At 38.7% G+C, this 14,243-nt stretch overlaps 1 protein-coding gene across 4 annotated transcripts in view; it reads right to left on the bottom strand.

Annotated features, from left to right (window-relative positions):
- The window catches only part of pcx (pecanex), a 93,530-nt gene extending 84,046 nt beyond the window's left edge, over window positions 1-9,484 (bottom strand). For 3 of the 4 annotated variants that reach the window (XR_011716806.1, XR_011716805.1, XM_071694347.1), the window contains exons 1-3: window positions 9,165-9,483; window positions 5,530-5,747; window positions 4,001-4,140 (exon numbers count right to left, since the gene is read on the bottom strand). Coding sequence is in view for 2 of the 4 variants with exons in the window: in XM_071694347.1 (XP_071550448.1) it covers window positions 4,001-4,140; window positions 5,530-5,747; window positions 9,165-9,317 (511 nt within the window). In the remaining 2 variants the exon portion in view is untranslated. Of the gene's footprint in view, window positions 1-4,000; window positions 4,141-5,529; window positions 5,748-9,164 lie in introns of all 4 variants that reach the window. The other variant, XM_071694348.1, reaches the window with a different exon arrangement.
- Window positions 9,485-14,243: the final 4,759 nt, after the last annotated feature.

Raw genomic sequence — 14,243 nt, forward strand, 5'->3', positions numbered from 1 at the left:
ACTGAGAACCAATCACTTTCCTCTCTTCCTACACGTACACATGCCTTACATCCTCGATAAAAACTTTTCACTGCTTCTAACAACTTGCCTCCCACGCCATATATTCTTAATACCTTCCACAGAGCATCTCTATCAACTCTATCATATGCCTTCTCCAGATCCATAAATGCTACATACAAATCCATTTGCTTTTCTAAGTATTTCTCACATACATTCTTCAAAGCAAACACCTGATCCACACATCCTCTACCACTTCTGAAACCGCACTGCTCTTCCCCAATCTGATGCTCTGTACATGCCTTCACCCTCTCAATCAATACCCTCCCATATAATTTACCAGGAATACTCAACAAACTTATACCTCTGTAATTTGAGCACTCACTCTTATCCCCTTTGCCTTTGTACAATGGCACTATGCACGCATTCCGCCAATCCTCAGGCACCTCACCATGAGTCATACATACATTAAATAACCTTACCAACCAGTCAACAATACAGTCACCCCCTTTCTTAATAAATTCCACTGCAATACCATCCAAACCTGCTGCCTTGCCGGCTTTCATCTTCCGCAAAGCTTTTACTACCTCTTCTCTGTTTACCAAATCATTTTCCCTAACCCTCTCACTTTGCACACCACCTCGACCAAAACACCCTATATCTGCCACTCTGTCATCAGACACATTCAACAAACCTTCAAAATACTCATTCCATCTCCTTCTCACATCACCGCTACTTGTTATCACCTCCCCATTTACGCCCTTCACTGAAGTTCCCATTTGCTCCCTTGTCTTACGCACCCTATTTACCTCCTTCCAGAACATCTTTTTATTCTCCCTAAAATTTACTGATAGTCTCTCACCCCAACTCTCATTTGCCCTTTTTTTCACCTCTTGCACCTTTCTCTTGACCTCCTGTCTCTTTCTTTTATACTTCTCCCACTCAATTGCATTTTTTCCCTGCAAAAATCGTCCAAATGCCTCTCTCTTCTCTTTCACTAATACTCTTACTTCTTCATCCCACCACTCACTACCCTTTCTAAACAGCCCACCTCCCACTCTTCTCATGCCACAAGCATCTTTTGCGCAATCCATCACTGATTCCCTAAATACATCCCATTCCTCCCCGACTCCCCTTACTTCCATTGTTCTCACCTTTTTCCATTCTGTACACAGTCTCTCCTGGTACTTCCCCACACAGGTCTCCTTCCCAAGCTCACTTACTCTCACCACCTTCTTCACCCCAACATTCACTCCTCTTTTCTGAAAACCCATACTAATCTTCACCTTAGCCTCCACAAGATAATGATCAGACATCCCTCCAGTTGCACCTCTCAGCACATTAACATCCAAAAGTCTCTCTTTCGCACGCCTGTCAATTAACACGTAATCCAATAACGCTCTCTGGCCATCTCTCCTACTTACATAAGTATACTTATGTATATCTCGCTTTTTAAACCAGGTATTCCCAATCATCAGTCCTTTTTCAGCACATAAATCTACAAGCTCTTCACCATTTCCATTTACAACACTGAACACCCCATGCATACCAATTATTCCCTCAACTGCCACATTACTCACCTTTGCATTCAAATCACCCATCACTATAACCCGGTCTCGTGCATCAAAACCGCTAACACACTCATTTAGCTGCTCCCAAAACACTTGCCTCTCATGATCTTTCTTCTCATGCCCAGGTGCATATGCACCAATAATCACCCACCTCTCTCCATCAACTTTCAATTTTACCCATATTAATCGAGAATTTACTTTCTTACATTCTATCACATACTCCCACAACTCCTGTTTCAGGAGTATTGCTACTCCTTCCCTTGCTCTTGTCCTCTCACTAACCCCTGACTTCACTCCCCAGACATTTCCAAACCACTCTTCCCCTTTACCCTTGAGCTTCGTTTCACTCAGAGCCAAAACATCCAGGTTCCTTTCCTCAAACATACTACCTATCTCTCCTTTTTTCACATCTTGGTTACATCCACACACATTTAGGCACCCCACTCTGAGCCTTCGAGGAGGATGATCACTCCCCGCGTGACTCCTTCTTCTGTTTCCCATTTTAGAAAGTTAATACAAGGAGGGGAGGATTTCCGGCCCCCCGCTCCCGTCCCCTCTAGTCGCTTTCTCCTCCTTAGTTCCCCTTTTCCTTGTTCACTCCCTTTCCAACATGCATGTTCTTATAAGTCATCCTCTCCTTTTTTATCTTCTCCATACATCAAACCATTTCATCACACCCTCTCCAGGTCTTTTGCGCATGCTCCTCTTACTACTATACTACTACTACTATCATCTATCTAATCATCCTCCCTCACATCACATACTGTCCTTAAAACATTTAATTTCCAATACATTCACTTTTACATTTTTGTCTAAAGCCTATGCCTCATGTCCATACAGCACTGACAGGACTACCATACCATCATACATCCACATCTTTGCCCTTTAAAAACAGTGTCCTCTCTTTCTACACATTTTTCAATGTGTCCAAGACCTTTGCACCCTTACCCACACTATTGCTCGCTGTACCTCTCATTGTTTCATCCCTAGGTATCAAACACACTCCACTGACTCTAGGTTATTTCCTTTCAGACTCACACTCCAGATAACCTGTCCCTCTTCACTTCTAAACCTAATTACCTTACTTTTATTTACAATATCCCTCATCTTTCTCCTTTTACACACCTTCCAAACTCAGACATGAGCTTCAACAGTTTCTCATTCAAATCTGTCACCAGCGCCAAATCATCAGCAAAAACTGGCTTACCCCTCAGTTCCCCCACCCCCAATACACTGCATACCTCCTCTCTCCATGATTCTTGCATTCACATCCCTCACCACCCCATCTATAAACAAATTAAACAACCATGGTGACATTATGCACCCCTGCTGCCAACCCACAATCACCTGGACCCATTAACCCTCTTCCCTTTGTGCACACACACATGCACACACACAGCTTCAAGCAGCTTTCCTTCCACATCATACATTCACAACACCTTCCAAAGGGCATCTCTATGCCCTATCAAAAATACCAAGCGCTTTCTGATCCATAAACACAACATACAAGTCCTTCTGCTCCTCTATGTATTTCTCACACACAATCTTCAAAGCAAACTGACCCACACATCCTCTCACACTGCTCCTCCCTAATGGGAAACTATGAGCATGCCACCAACTTTTCAATCATAACTCTTCCACACAACTTACTAGGTATACAAAACAAATTCATTCCTATGTAATTTAAAACATTCACTGTTGTCAACTTTCCCTATATACAATCACATCATACAGAAATTGTGCCAATCCTCAGATATCTCCCCATGCCATAAATGCACTGAAAATCCTAACTAACCCACCAGCAACACATCATCCACTTTCTTATGAAATTCAACTACAATTCCATACACTCTAACTGCCTTGTCACATTTCATCTAATGCATGGCTTTTCCCACCTCTTCTCTTATCACTACAGCACTTGAAATGGCTCTCTCATTCTGCATATCTTTCAGACCCAAACACTCTAAACCTGCCACCCTATCATCAAACATTAAAAAATCCTTCAAAATACTCACTCCATATCCTCTTCACCTCTTCTCTGCCTGATACCACGTCCCTATTAACCTCCTTCCCCAATGTTCCCATTTATTTTGGTTTTCTCATAATGTTAATCTTCCAAAACATTTTCATATTTTCCCTCAAGTTAGCTGAAACTGTTCAACCCAACTCTCATTTGCCCTATTTTTCACCACCATTCGCCTTCCTCTTTCCACCTCTCTTGTATAATCTGACTCAAACTCCTTCCCAGTAAGTAAAGCCCATTCACCTCTTTTTGTTTCAGTGGCAACTTAACTTCATTATCCTATCAATTACTACTCTTTCTCAACTGCCTATCTTCTAGCTTTTGCTCACTACACACTTCTATTTCACATGTCAGCACTTAAAAAAGTATGGTATAATACTCTGCTATCGATGGATACAGCAAAGCTCACCTATGGTTGCAGGAGGCTGGGTGGAATGTGCACCTGGGGCTTCCATGATAGAATTTCGGGAGCTGCAGCCTACTGGAGGGGTCTCACTCTCACCACCCTTACTGTTCACCACCTGCATCTCTATTGCTTCAAAGGATTGGCTGCAAGTCAAAAATACAAATCATGAAGAAATTCTTTATCTGGCCAGCACATTGCATTAACTAAGGTTACCATAGATATGTGCAGCACTATATAACAGGTTGTGGAAACAATAGATTTATGTAAGCTGTATACAGATAGAGAAATGTTTAATAAGCTATTTAGAATAAACATCACAATAGCTAGATTAGGCATCTCAGGTGTGCACCTAAAGAATCAAAAAGATATGACTGAGAAGGTCCACAAAAAAGCATCCAAGATGGTACCTGAATTAAAAGAGATAAACTATAATGAAAGGTTGTGGGTTAACTACCCACCATGGGGGAGAGAAGAGTGACTAGTGAAAGAGCCTCTAAATAATTAGTATCCGAAATCAACTGCATGACATTGAGTTAATAATTCTTTGAAGAGGGCAGTACAGTGCTAGAATTACCATGCTCAAAAGGTAAGAAAAGGATGATCAAGAAGGAAATAAAGAAATACTGGTCAAGCGTAAGGTTACTGAAAGGTTGGAATGGTCTAAGCAAGAAAATGGTGAGTGCCAGCAGCTGAAAGTCTTTCTTCATAATACAGAAAGTACAAGATATGGAGCCCCAACAGTGTAAAACTCTCTCCCTATAATGTACAAATAAGTAATTACAAAGTCTAAATGAATTCCCACTTAAGCTTGAAAGTGATGTATTTGGACCAAATATTCACTCTGCAAACATCCCATATTCTTTCAGTTATATCTACAGCACATCCACTTGCTTTTCAATCTCCAAACACAATGCAGAGTGCAAGGATCAATAAATTTACTTATAAAGCATCAAAGGATATAGAAAATAAAAGGGTGAAAGTTTTCCATTATTAATGATACAGCTTTACCTGTACATGGTTTACAAAGAAAATGAACTTTTATATAAAATATCAACATGTGCATCCATCAAATACACTTTTCTAAATGTAGGCTGATATGATGACATGCTTTCTTATGGACAAGTGCAATCATCAAAATCTTGGCTATGTAGTTCTACAGAATTTTGACATAATGATAAACAAAAGGAATCTAAAGGAACAAACCACTAACTCCCAGGACTAGTGACCATTTAAATCAAAGATTGCTGCATCTACATTTGTATTCAATATTTTACTATATCACTACTATCCAGGAAGGTGAAAATTCTTGGATAATGATGGAGACTTAAAAACCATTGTGACTACCAATCACAAATATAAGTGGGCTGAAGCCTTTCTCCCAGTGAACCTTCCCATACTTACCAAACTGAGTCTGTTCTTTTTTTCAACATGAGCTATACAGCTGAATTTTAATGCATACATTCAATTTCTATTCTTTATGTGATCCTTAAAAAATACTATAACCTTTTTCATGTGAGACTTGCACAATTTACCTCATCTGTTGGGCTGGTGTGGCTGAGTTGGGATAGTGGACGGGCGTAGATATATCGTTGTTAGTGGTGGTGGGCACTGCAGGTGTGAGTTCCTCCTCTAAGCAGTCAGTGGTGTCAAACATGTGATGCAGCAGGTGGTTCAGGACTTTTATGCCTACCACCACCATCGAAAGCACCACCAGATGAGCCATCCACCCCACCACCGACCATCCACAGTACTGCATAATTGTCCAATTAACTATTTGTGTCTACCGTATTAAATAATCTTAATTCAAGAATAATGTTCTCCACACAACAGTGGTACACAGCAATTATCCTCAGCATGAATTTGACATTAAGAAAACCTATTGGAGTTATTACAACTCCTGCCACACTTAAAGCTTCAATATATCCTCACAAGTATATATATCTATATATCATAAGAGGGTAAGCACTACGTTCTAAAGGTCATCCGATCCATTTATATATATATCTGTAGAAATTCACATATTAAAAAACAAAAGTAAACCATTTGTAATGGGAAAGATGCCACCCCAATTACAGTAATATATCATTTCACTCTCTGCTAGTGTAAAGGATTAGGACTGGGGACCCAAGTTCTGCAAACTACCTCCCATAAAACACACATACCTAAACATACTTGATTCACACCATGTAAATGGGAATGAGGTTAATGATAACATATCAAAACAATGAAATTCTTTTTTTCTGCATTTATAATACTGAATACAGGTACATGTCCTACAGTGTTTTATATAGTGAATATTTCTTACCCTCTAAGTCTAGTTGCTAAATAGTTTTTGTTTCTATAAGACTAGAACTACTGATATTACTGGAATCCACCTGCCTGCAGTTACAGCACAAGTGAAAGTCACATTTAACATGGTTGTACACTCTAATCAGAAACTTTTCACCCCACACTCATCAGCTACACTCAAAACTATGCCTCATCTGCATGGTCTCCCACCTCCTACAAATCAAATATATCAAAGCTACAAATCACACAAAACCATGCACATATTTTAATCATGTTCACTTTTGTTTGGAATAACAGAAAATTACAACACATGCAAAACTACATTCAAGTATTAATTTGTTTGTGAGACTTTTGTCTACGAAAACTATTGCATGCAGTTTTTTTTACAGGCTTCTGCATAATATATCTTTTTTTTATGATAACAGGAAAATCATTACATTGTTTGTTTTTTCAAAGCACTGTATTCCAGTAACCTGTTTACTTTTATATGCAAAATTATTCTTAAAATATACAAAATTCTACAACGGGATCTCCTACAACTAAATTAAGATGGGTTCCAAACACAATATACATTGTGGGTGGATATCAAACATTCAGCATCACCACGTATGTTCTCTGAGCACAGTGTCTTTTCTGTAGAGAGAACGTATTATATGTACGGTGCAGCATTTATATATAAACCTAATTCTATGTGCATCTTCGGTATTCATTACATTCACAACATCTCCCCAAAGCATGAACACATTGAAAAGAAACACATTTTCACCCTTGTTGTCTAAAGTGAGCACCAGTACTGTACTTTCATCAGTTTTGTCAAATTTATATACAGTATTCAGTGTGGTATTCATATGAATATCACTAGATTTCAGTGTATCCCATACGTGTAGCCTTCATCATTTCTCTGGGCACACACAAACATAAGCCAAAAAATTTGCTTGCCAATCAAATAAAGATGTCAAAATTACATAATGCTAAGACTTTATTTCTCTTTAAGACACCATTTTGATGCCCATATATGTTTTTCTATCTCCAAAAATGTTTTCATTTCTATTTCTGTACTTATAAAAATGTAATGTAGCAGAGGTAATGTAACACAAACATGTTATAAATGTATTTTGTAGGTATCTTTCATCCTTACATGCATAGCTTACCCTCTTCAGCATCAAGCAAATAATCTTCAATTATTCATCCAAGATGCCCATGTAATGTTTATATATCAGTCGCAAATCTCCCCTCCAGATCCCTTAGGAGAATACCTGGACTCCCTCCAACAGAGAGGAATGCAAACCAATAAAGTATACACCTGTGCAACTTGAACCGTGCCCAGTTTGAGTGCTAAAGAACCTACAATGAATAACTTATCTGGGCCTCAAAGGGCCAGTGGGGCTATGGATTTAATGTAAAAGTGAAGACAGGAGTTCACTTGAAAGAGCAACAGAACCTATGAAAATTTCAAGCGACTTCCCTTGCAGACAAGATTCACCTCTGTTCAATATTCCAGTCAAAATATACCATCGCACCCATGACTGATGACTATGCAAGTGGCACCAGATGTCAACTGCCATTCAAACAATGTCAACTAGAGATATTCTGGTGAAACTAGTACTGTTATCATTATGGAATAAGTTTGGTGCTAATGACCTTAATGTGTATGCAATTATTTTCTAATTCCAGACTGGTGTTATTAACTGTGCTAAATTCTTTCACATTAGTTTTCAGTCATAATGAAATCATCTAAATTTTTGTATCTAGTATTTTTGTCCTCTCGTTATTCTCTACCGTGTCCCATCAATCATTTCAAATGTATTATTAGGACCACATTGGAAATGTTTTCATATAATTTATGTACTAGGCACTATATCTATAAATAAACATTGTGTGTATTTTCCCATATAAATCTAAATCAAACTATGATAATTAAAGTGGCTATACGATGCCCAGCTGCAGAGGAATTCTGTATCAAAATACTTCTATCAGAGGGGTTAAGGGAGGTTTAAAGAGGCTGCATTGGTTGTTTGCATGTGTTTTATGCACTTTTTCAATAATCAAACTTGAAATTTCCTTGTTATACATAATCTTCATCTGTGTCATACGTTCATCTAATATCATTCCATAAATATAAACCTCATATTAATGCTTCATAATTATGATAGTATTCTTCACCATTAAATTAATACTGCAGAACAAGAACAATCAATATCCAGAGGTAAGACCAATGTGAAACTAACAAAGACTTTTACCAAATGTAATTCATGCATCTGATCATCCAAGATTAACAAAATCACTGGAAAATATTATTTGAGCATTGCTTACATTGATTTTACTACTTTGAAATAACTATATCTCCAACACGAGGAATCCTAGAAATGTTTTAAGTCTGATGACAAGACGTGGTCCATAACTCACTCCACCTCTCTGTCAACTGTCAAATAACACAGGGATCACAAACTGTCCCCTGGCAATCCTAAACCCAGGGCCTCCCTGACAGTTCTTACTTCGAGATCAACCTCTGATTTTCCTTCCTACTTCTGACTCGTCACCCACTGAGGAAATCCAGTGGAGGAGTGATGAACAAAACTAAAATAATACACAGTGGTACGATTTACACATCCCCAACTTCTCCTGTTGCTTCCATAAGCACAGTTCAGAAAATATATAAATCAGGAACATTTACCATGCCACTAAGAGAATAATACGGGGCGGATTAAGGCTCGGGTCCAGTGGCACAGAAGTTCTTGCCACTGTGGAAGACGTGGGGCAAATGTTTATGTCCACCATACCATCCATGCCAACCTACCGCCTCACAATTTCTCTTCTTCCTACCACTACGTCATCGAGATTCGATGAAAAATACCCTAGGAATTGAAAGTGTACTCACCAGGTAAATGGAAAAGGGGGCACACAGGAGGTACAGCCATAAATACAGGTGGAAGGTATTGCAGAATACATCCTGGTGAGGGTCATAGAACCAGCCTCCAGTAAGCGACGCCCATATCCCTTGGCGTAATATTTCCACACTCTGAGACCCCATCACTCCCTCTCAACTCTACCAAACCACCTACACAATTGTAGGGGAAGACTACAAAAGATTCTTATACGTTTTCACATTATGCTTCTTCATCCGCACTTTCAGCCATGATAAACTTGGTCAACCATGGATCATCTGATGAAAAATATTGCTGGAACAAGACACAGACAAATACACAAATGCAGACATTTATCTCTGGTCTGTCTATCAGTCCAAAATTTCTTCTTTCATATTCATAATCTCACACTTCTATTCTTTACATGAAATTAATAGTTACATGTAAAATTTCACCATTTGTTTTTTATTTTGTTGAGCATTTAGGTAGCTAAACTTGAGTACTAGAATGTGTCCGGTTTTGAAGACGAGGTCATGAAGTTTCTCAAACCAATTGCATATTCTAAATGATTTGTCTGTTGATTATTGTATCTTGTGAATTCATATTATTTATCATACTTTTATAATTCTTTTCTTCTAATTCAATTCTTCAAAGTCACTTTTCCTTCTATTTCCCACATGGCATCAAGGCAATCGGTGAACGTCAGAGGTACCAACAGAACTAATACATCGACATTTGCCTTGAAGTTTATTGTGTGGTATTTGTAACCTTGTAACGGCATATAATAACCGTTAACTGTATGCTGTAATCTTTAGCTTCTAATATTCCTATACTATCCTCACAGGTACATAACCCACTCAAAATAATCAAGAGGGAACTCTCGAGGGAGAATAGACTGTGTACCTCAAAAAATACTCTTAACAAAAATGTACAGAATAACGTTCCAAGTATTTTCATAAGCTAACGTTTGGTGCAATACGTTAAGGGAACTATTCTCAGTCCTGGAAATTCGCTACATTTGATGCAACAATAAACATATTTAGCTACTATGACTACGCACCGCCTCAGGTTATTGCATTGACGTCAAAAAAAAAGAGAGAGAGAGAGAACGCAGAAAATAAAGGTAATGTAAATATCTCTTGTCTAATACTGGCGCTTGACATAACCCCTCATTGTGGTGCTGAGAGAGACGTTATCTTTGTATCGCCTGCACTTGATGCATGGTATATTGTCTACATTATGTACATTAAATCTGAGATACTTGCATCAAGGAGATCCATGTGTTCCTGTAGCTTCTTGTTAAGAGAAATCTAAAGATAGCAGCACAAGGCACTTCACGCTTGTTGGTCTTTATGGCATTCAGCTGGGATATAAAAAAGTATACACCTATTACTGAATAGATCTCAACAGAAATGCATGATTCTCTCTCTCTCTCTCTCTCTCTCTCTCTCTCTCTCTCTCTCTCTCTCTCTCTCTCTCTCTCTCTCTCTCTCTCTCTATCTCCTGTAATAATGACCTACTAGTACAACACGGTATGTGAGTTTTACACTTGTGGGGCCCCATCTTTTGAAACACACTACACATAACTATTCAACGATGATTGTCTGCAGTATACTGAGAGAGAGAGAGAGAGAGAGAGAGAGAGAGAGAGAGAGAGAGAGAGAGAGAGAGAGAGAGAGAGAGAGAGAGTACTGGCATGGGCATGGTGAAAGGGAATTTTAAATCTATATGTTCCCACCTCTTCAACTTTTCTGTCCTGTAAAAAAAAAAAAGGACTAAACCATCTAGTGGTTCAAAAACCTCAAGCTTGTCCCATGTGATTCTTTTCGTAGTAAGTCAAATGAGGGATTGATTTTTTTGGCCCTCTATACTTTTTTTTTTCAATTCCTCAATGTGTCTCTTATAGTGTGGAGGTTGGGTTTGCCCTATTTACTCTATGACATGACCTACTTTACTTTTGTAATGTTCAATGATTTCTTTTATCCATTTATGTGGATGTTACCAATATTTTCCTGAAATGTGGCCTCGTTCTCACGGCATCCTCACTCACAATGGTATGGTAGTATGGCCGTTGATCTAATGCTAAAAGGACGGGGGTAAAAGGCCAAACTATCATATCCAAAGGTCGTACCGTCGTGCCCAAGGGTCGTTAAGCCATGCTTAAGAAGGTGAGTGGCAACATACACACACAAAAATGTATTCTCGTACGTTTCTCAGACATTCCCTACCCCCGACTTCCCCCCCGCCACTCCGTACCCACATCCTCTCCTTTCTTCGTTTGACTTTACATTTGATTTCCTTTGATCTGTAAGAATCCACGACTTACATTCTGTCCTTCTGGGTCTGGTGGTGACACCTACGCGCTGTAGTGACCATTTGTGAGTCAATACTGTACCAAATCTCTCACACAGACGGGGTCTGCTGGGCATCCATAGGCACTTGGGGGGGGGGGGGAAGGAAGTGGAGCAAGCATTTCACAATGTATATATAACACTCAGAGTATAATATATTTCTCAAGTTTGGGTTGTTGTGGATGAAACAATGACAAAGATGGTGTAAAAATAATTGAATTATAGTGAGTACTTGGAAACCATAGGTTTGTCCGCTATGAAGAGAGTAATAAAGGGAGACTTGATCATGACTTTCAAGTTTCTGAATTATTTTATGTAGACAGATGACAGTTTTTGAGAGGACTAACGACAGATTAACCAAAGGACATTAAAAAGTAACTTATAACCAAAGATTTCAAGAATGTAAAGTTATGGCTGAATTAAATAAGCTAGGCAAAGTGACAAGGCGTCCAGTTTAAGTTAAAACAATGTGTGATAGACACAGTTCAAGGTTTGGGGCCCCACGAGTACGGACCTCCCTTCCTGAATTGTACAGTTAGGTAATTACACACACACAAGGTGCCATGACTGAACTGTTTATAGAAAAGGTGCTCTTAAATTTAAAGCAGAGAATGGATAAAAGCTAGATGCGATTTCAGTGAGTATTTATACTGGGTGACACGTCACCCCTGTCATTGTGGATGGGGAAAGACCATCTTAAGAACTGAGACTGTTATACATGGTATTAGTGGGATCATGAATGATCCAGATCCATAAAAGATGTATGGTTCAGATAACATTTTCACCCTGCGTGTAAAAAGAGTGCAGAAACAATCAGCAGCCCATTTGACGCCAGAAACCTAATGTAAGAAACCATCATTGTTTCAACAAGCCAGAGCAAATATCTTTCTTATCTATAAGAAAGACGGCAGAGAAAATGTGCTAAATTACAAATGACTTTCACCGCCAAATATCGTTTGTATAACACAGGAATGGAAGACTAGCAAACAATGAATGAATCTACGCAAAATGAAATATTAAACGAAGTGGAACATGAATCTAGAGGGCCATGCAAAATCAGTCATCTACTTTTTCAAAACTTATCTTAGAAAAAAGAAAAATGTAAGGGTAAACTGTTGTTTTTGGAATGGTAAAGACATTTAGGAATCCCTTCCACAGAATGTTGGTGAAAGATCTGGGTTTCCAGACAGGCATTAAAGGATAATTGCTTTGATGACGTAAAAACTGCTCAAGCGGAAGGAAGTAAAATGTCAGAAGTGCTTCTTCACAATGTTAAAGAAACCAGTGGTGTTAAGCCCCAGTCGTAGGGCAGCTGCCACTCGTAATCTTTGTAAATAACTTGCCAAATGGACTTAGATCACGGATCAAATGATTAATGCTAAGTTTATATAGAAAAGGCAGAAAATTTCACGAACGCAGCACCGACTGACGAGATAATATTTGATCTTAATTACATTATCAACACAATCATTAGCATTGTGATGATGGAGACATGATGGAAATCGTAGGTTATGACAGTAATCATTCATGTAAGGTATAACTTACCATGCGTAGATAGGGTATATCTGTTGCCTCGCATGATTGAGTTATATCTGCTGTCTAACATTACTTTGTCTGTTCTCTGTATGACTGTGTCTGTTTTCATGCATATTGTAAGTTATGACTGTTCTGTTGTAATTTTGCGTTGCTAGGTTACGTCAATTATTTGATGGTTAGATTACGTCTGAAAGTTTGTATGGCTAGGTTATGTATATCTTAATTCACTGTGGGTTGAAGTAAGACTCGACTTGTTATATAGCTATCATTGTCATTGTTGCCTTGAAGTACATGGATAAGGAAATGCTTAAAGATATATTTACTGATAGGAAATACTAAAAAAAATCATATCTTCAGTATATGTGGAACTCCTATAATATACGAGAGGATTTCATCTACTAAACAGGAAAATTGAGTTGATTAGTATGATGAAATGGCTATATGATAGAGGGTCATATATATATATATATATATATATATATATATATATATATATATATATATATATATATATATATATATATATATATATGGGAAGAAAGGTAAAAATTTTTAGATTTCGGGTATGGGCAAATATTTCGATGGACAAACCAAATAAAGGGAAAATAGAATAGAATGCTAAAACTATACCGAAAATAAGGAATTCTTAGCGTTGTGATAACATGCAAAGCGAATTAGGTTCCGGTAATGGTGAGGTACAAGGTGAATGAAATTCAGTCCCTGAAATTGAAGAATGATGTAGTTATGACATGGTGTAATCAAGCAGGAGCTGCACCTGTTGGTTCGTGGCATTACAGGAGTTTGTGTTTCTGTGAGAATGGGTCGAGGAGCCGCCACTGTGGTTCGTTGATTTCTAAAAACCACAAGAGATGACTAAACTTTATGATGACTAGTGTCAAACAGCGTTCATCCCCTTGTGCACGACGGTACGATAATTGAGCACAACGGTACGATCCTTGAACACGACGGTGCGACCCATAACACGACGGTACGATCCATAACACGACGGTACGATCCATAACACGATGGTACGATCCAAACACGATGGTACGATCTGTAAACACGTCGCTTGAGCGATCTTTGCGCATGAAAGTGTAACCTTTAAGGCAAAGCCGCCATAGCCCAGGCTTGTACCGTCGTACTCAAGGCTCGCACCGTCGTTCTCAAGGCTTGTACCGTCGTACTCAAGGGTCGCACCACCGTGCT

Source organism: Panulirus ornatus, chromosome 57, assembly GCF_036320965.1.
Source record: "Panulirus ornatus isolate Po-2019 chromosome 57, ASM3632096v1, whole genome shotgun sequence".
In the NCBI taxonomy this organism is placed as follows: Eukaryota; Metazoa; Arthropoda; class Malacostraca; order Decapoda; family Palinuridae; genus Panulirus; species Panulirus ornatus.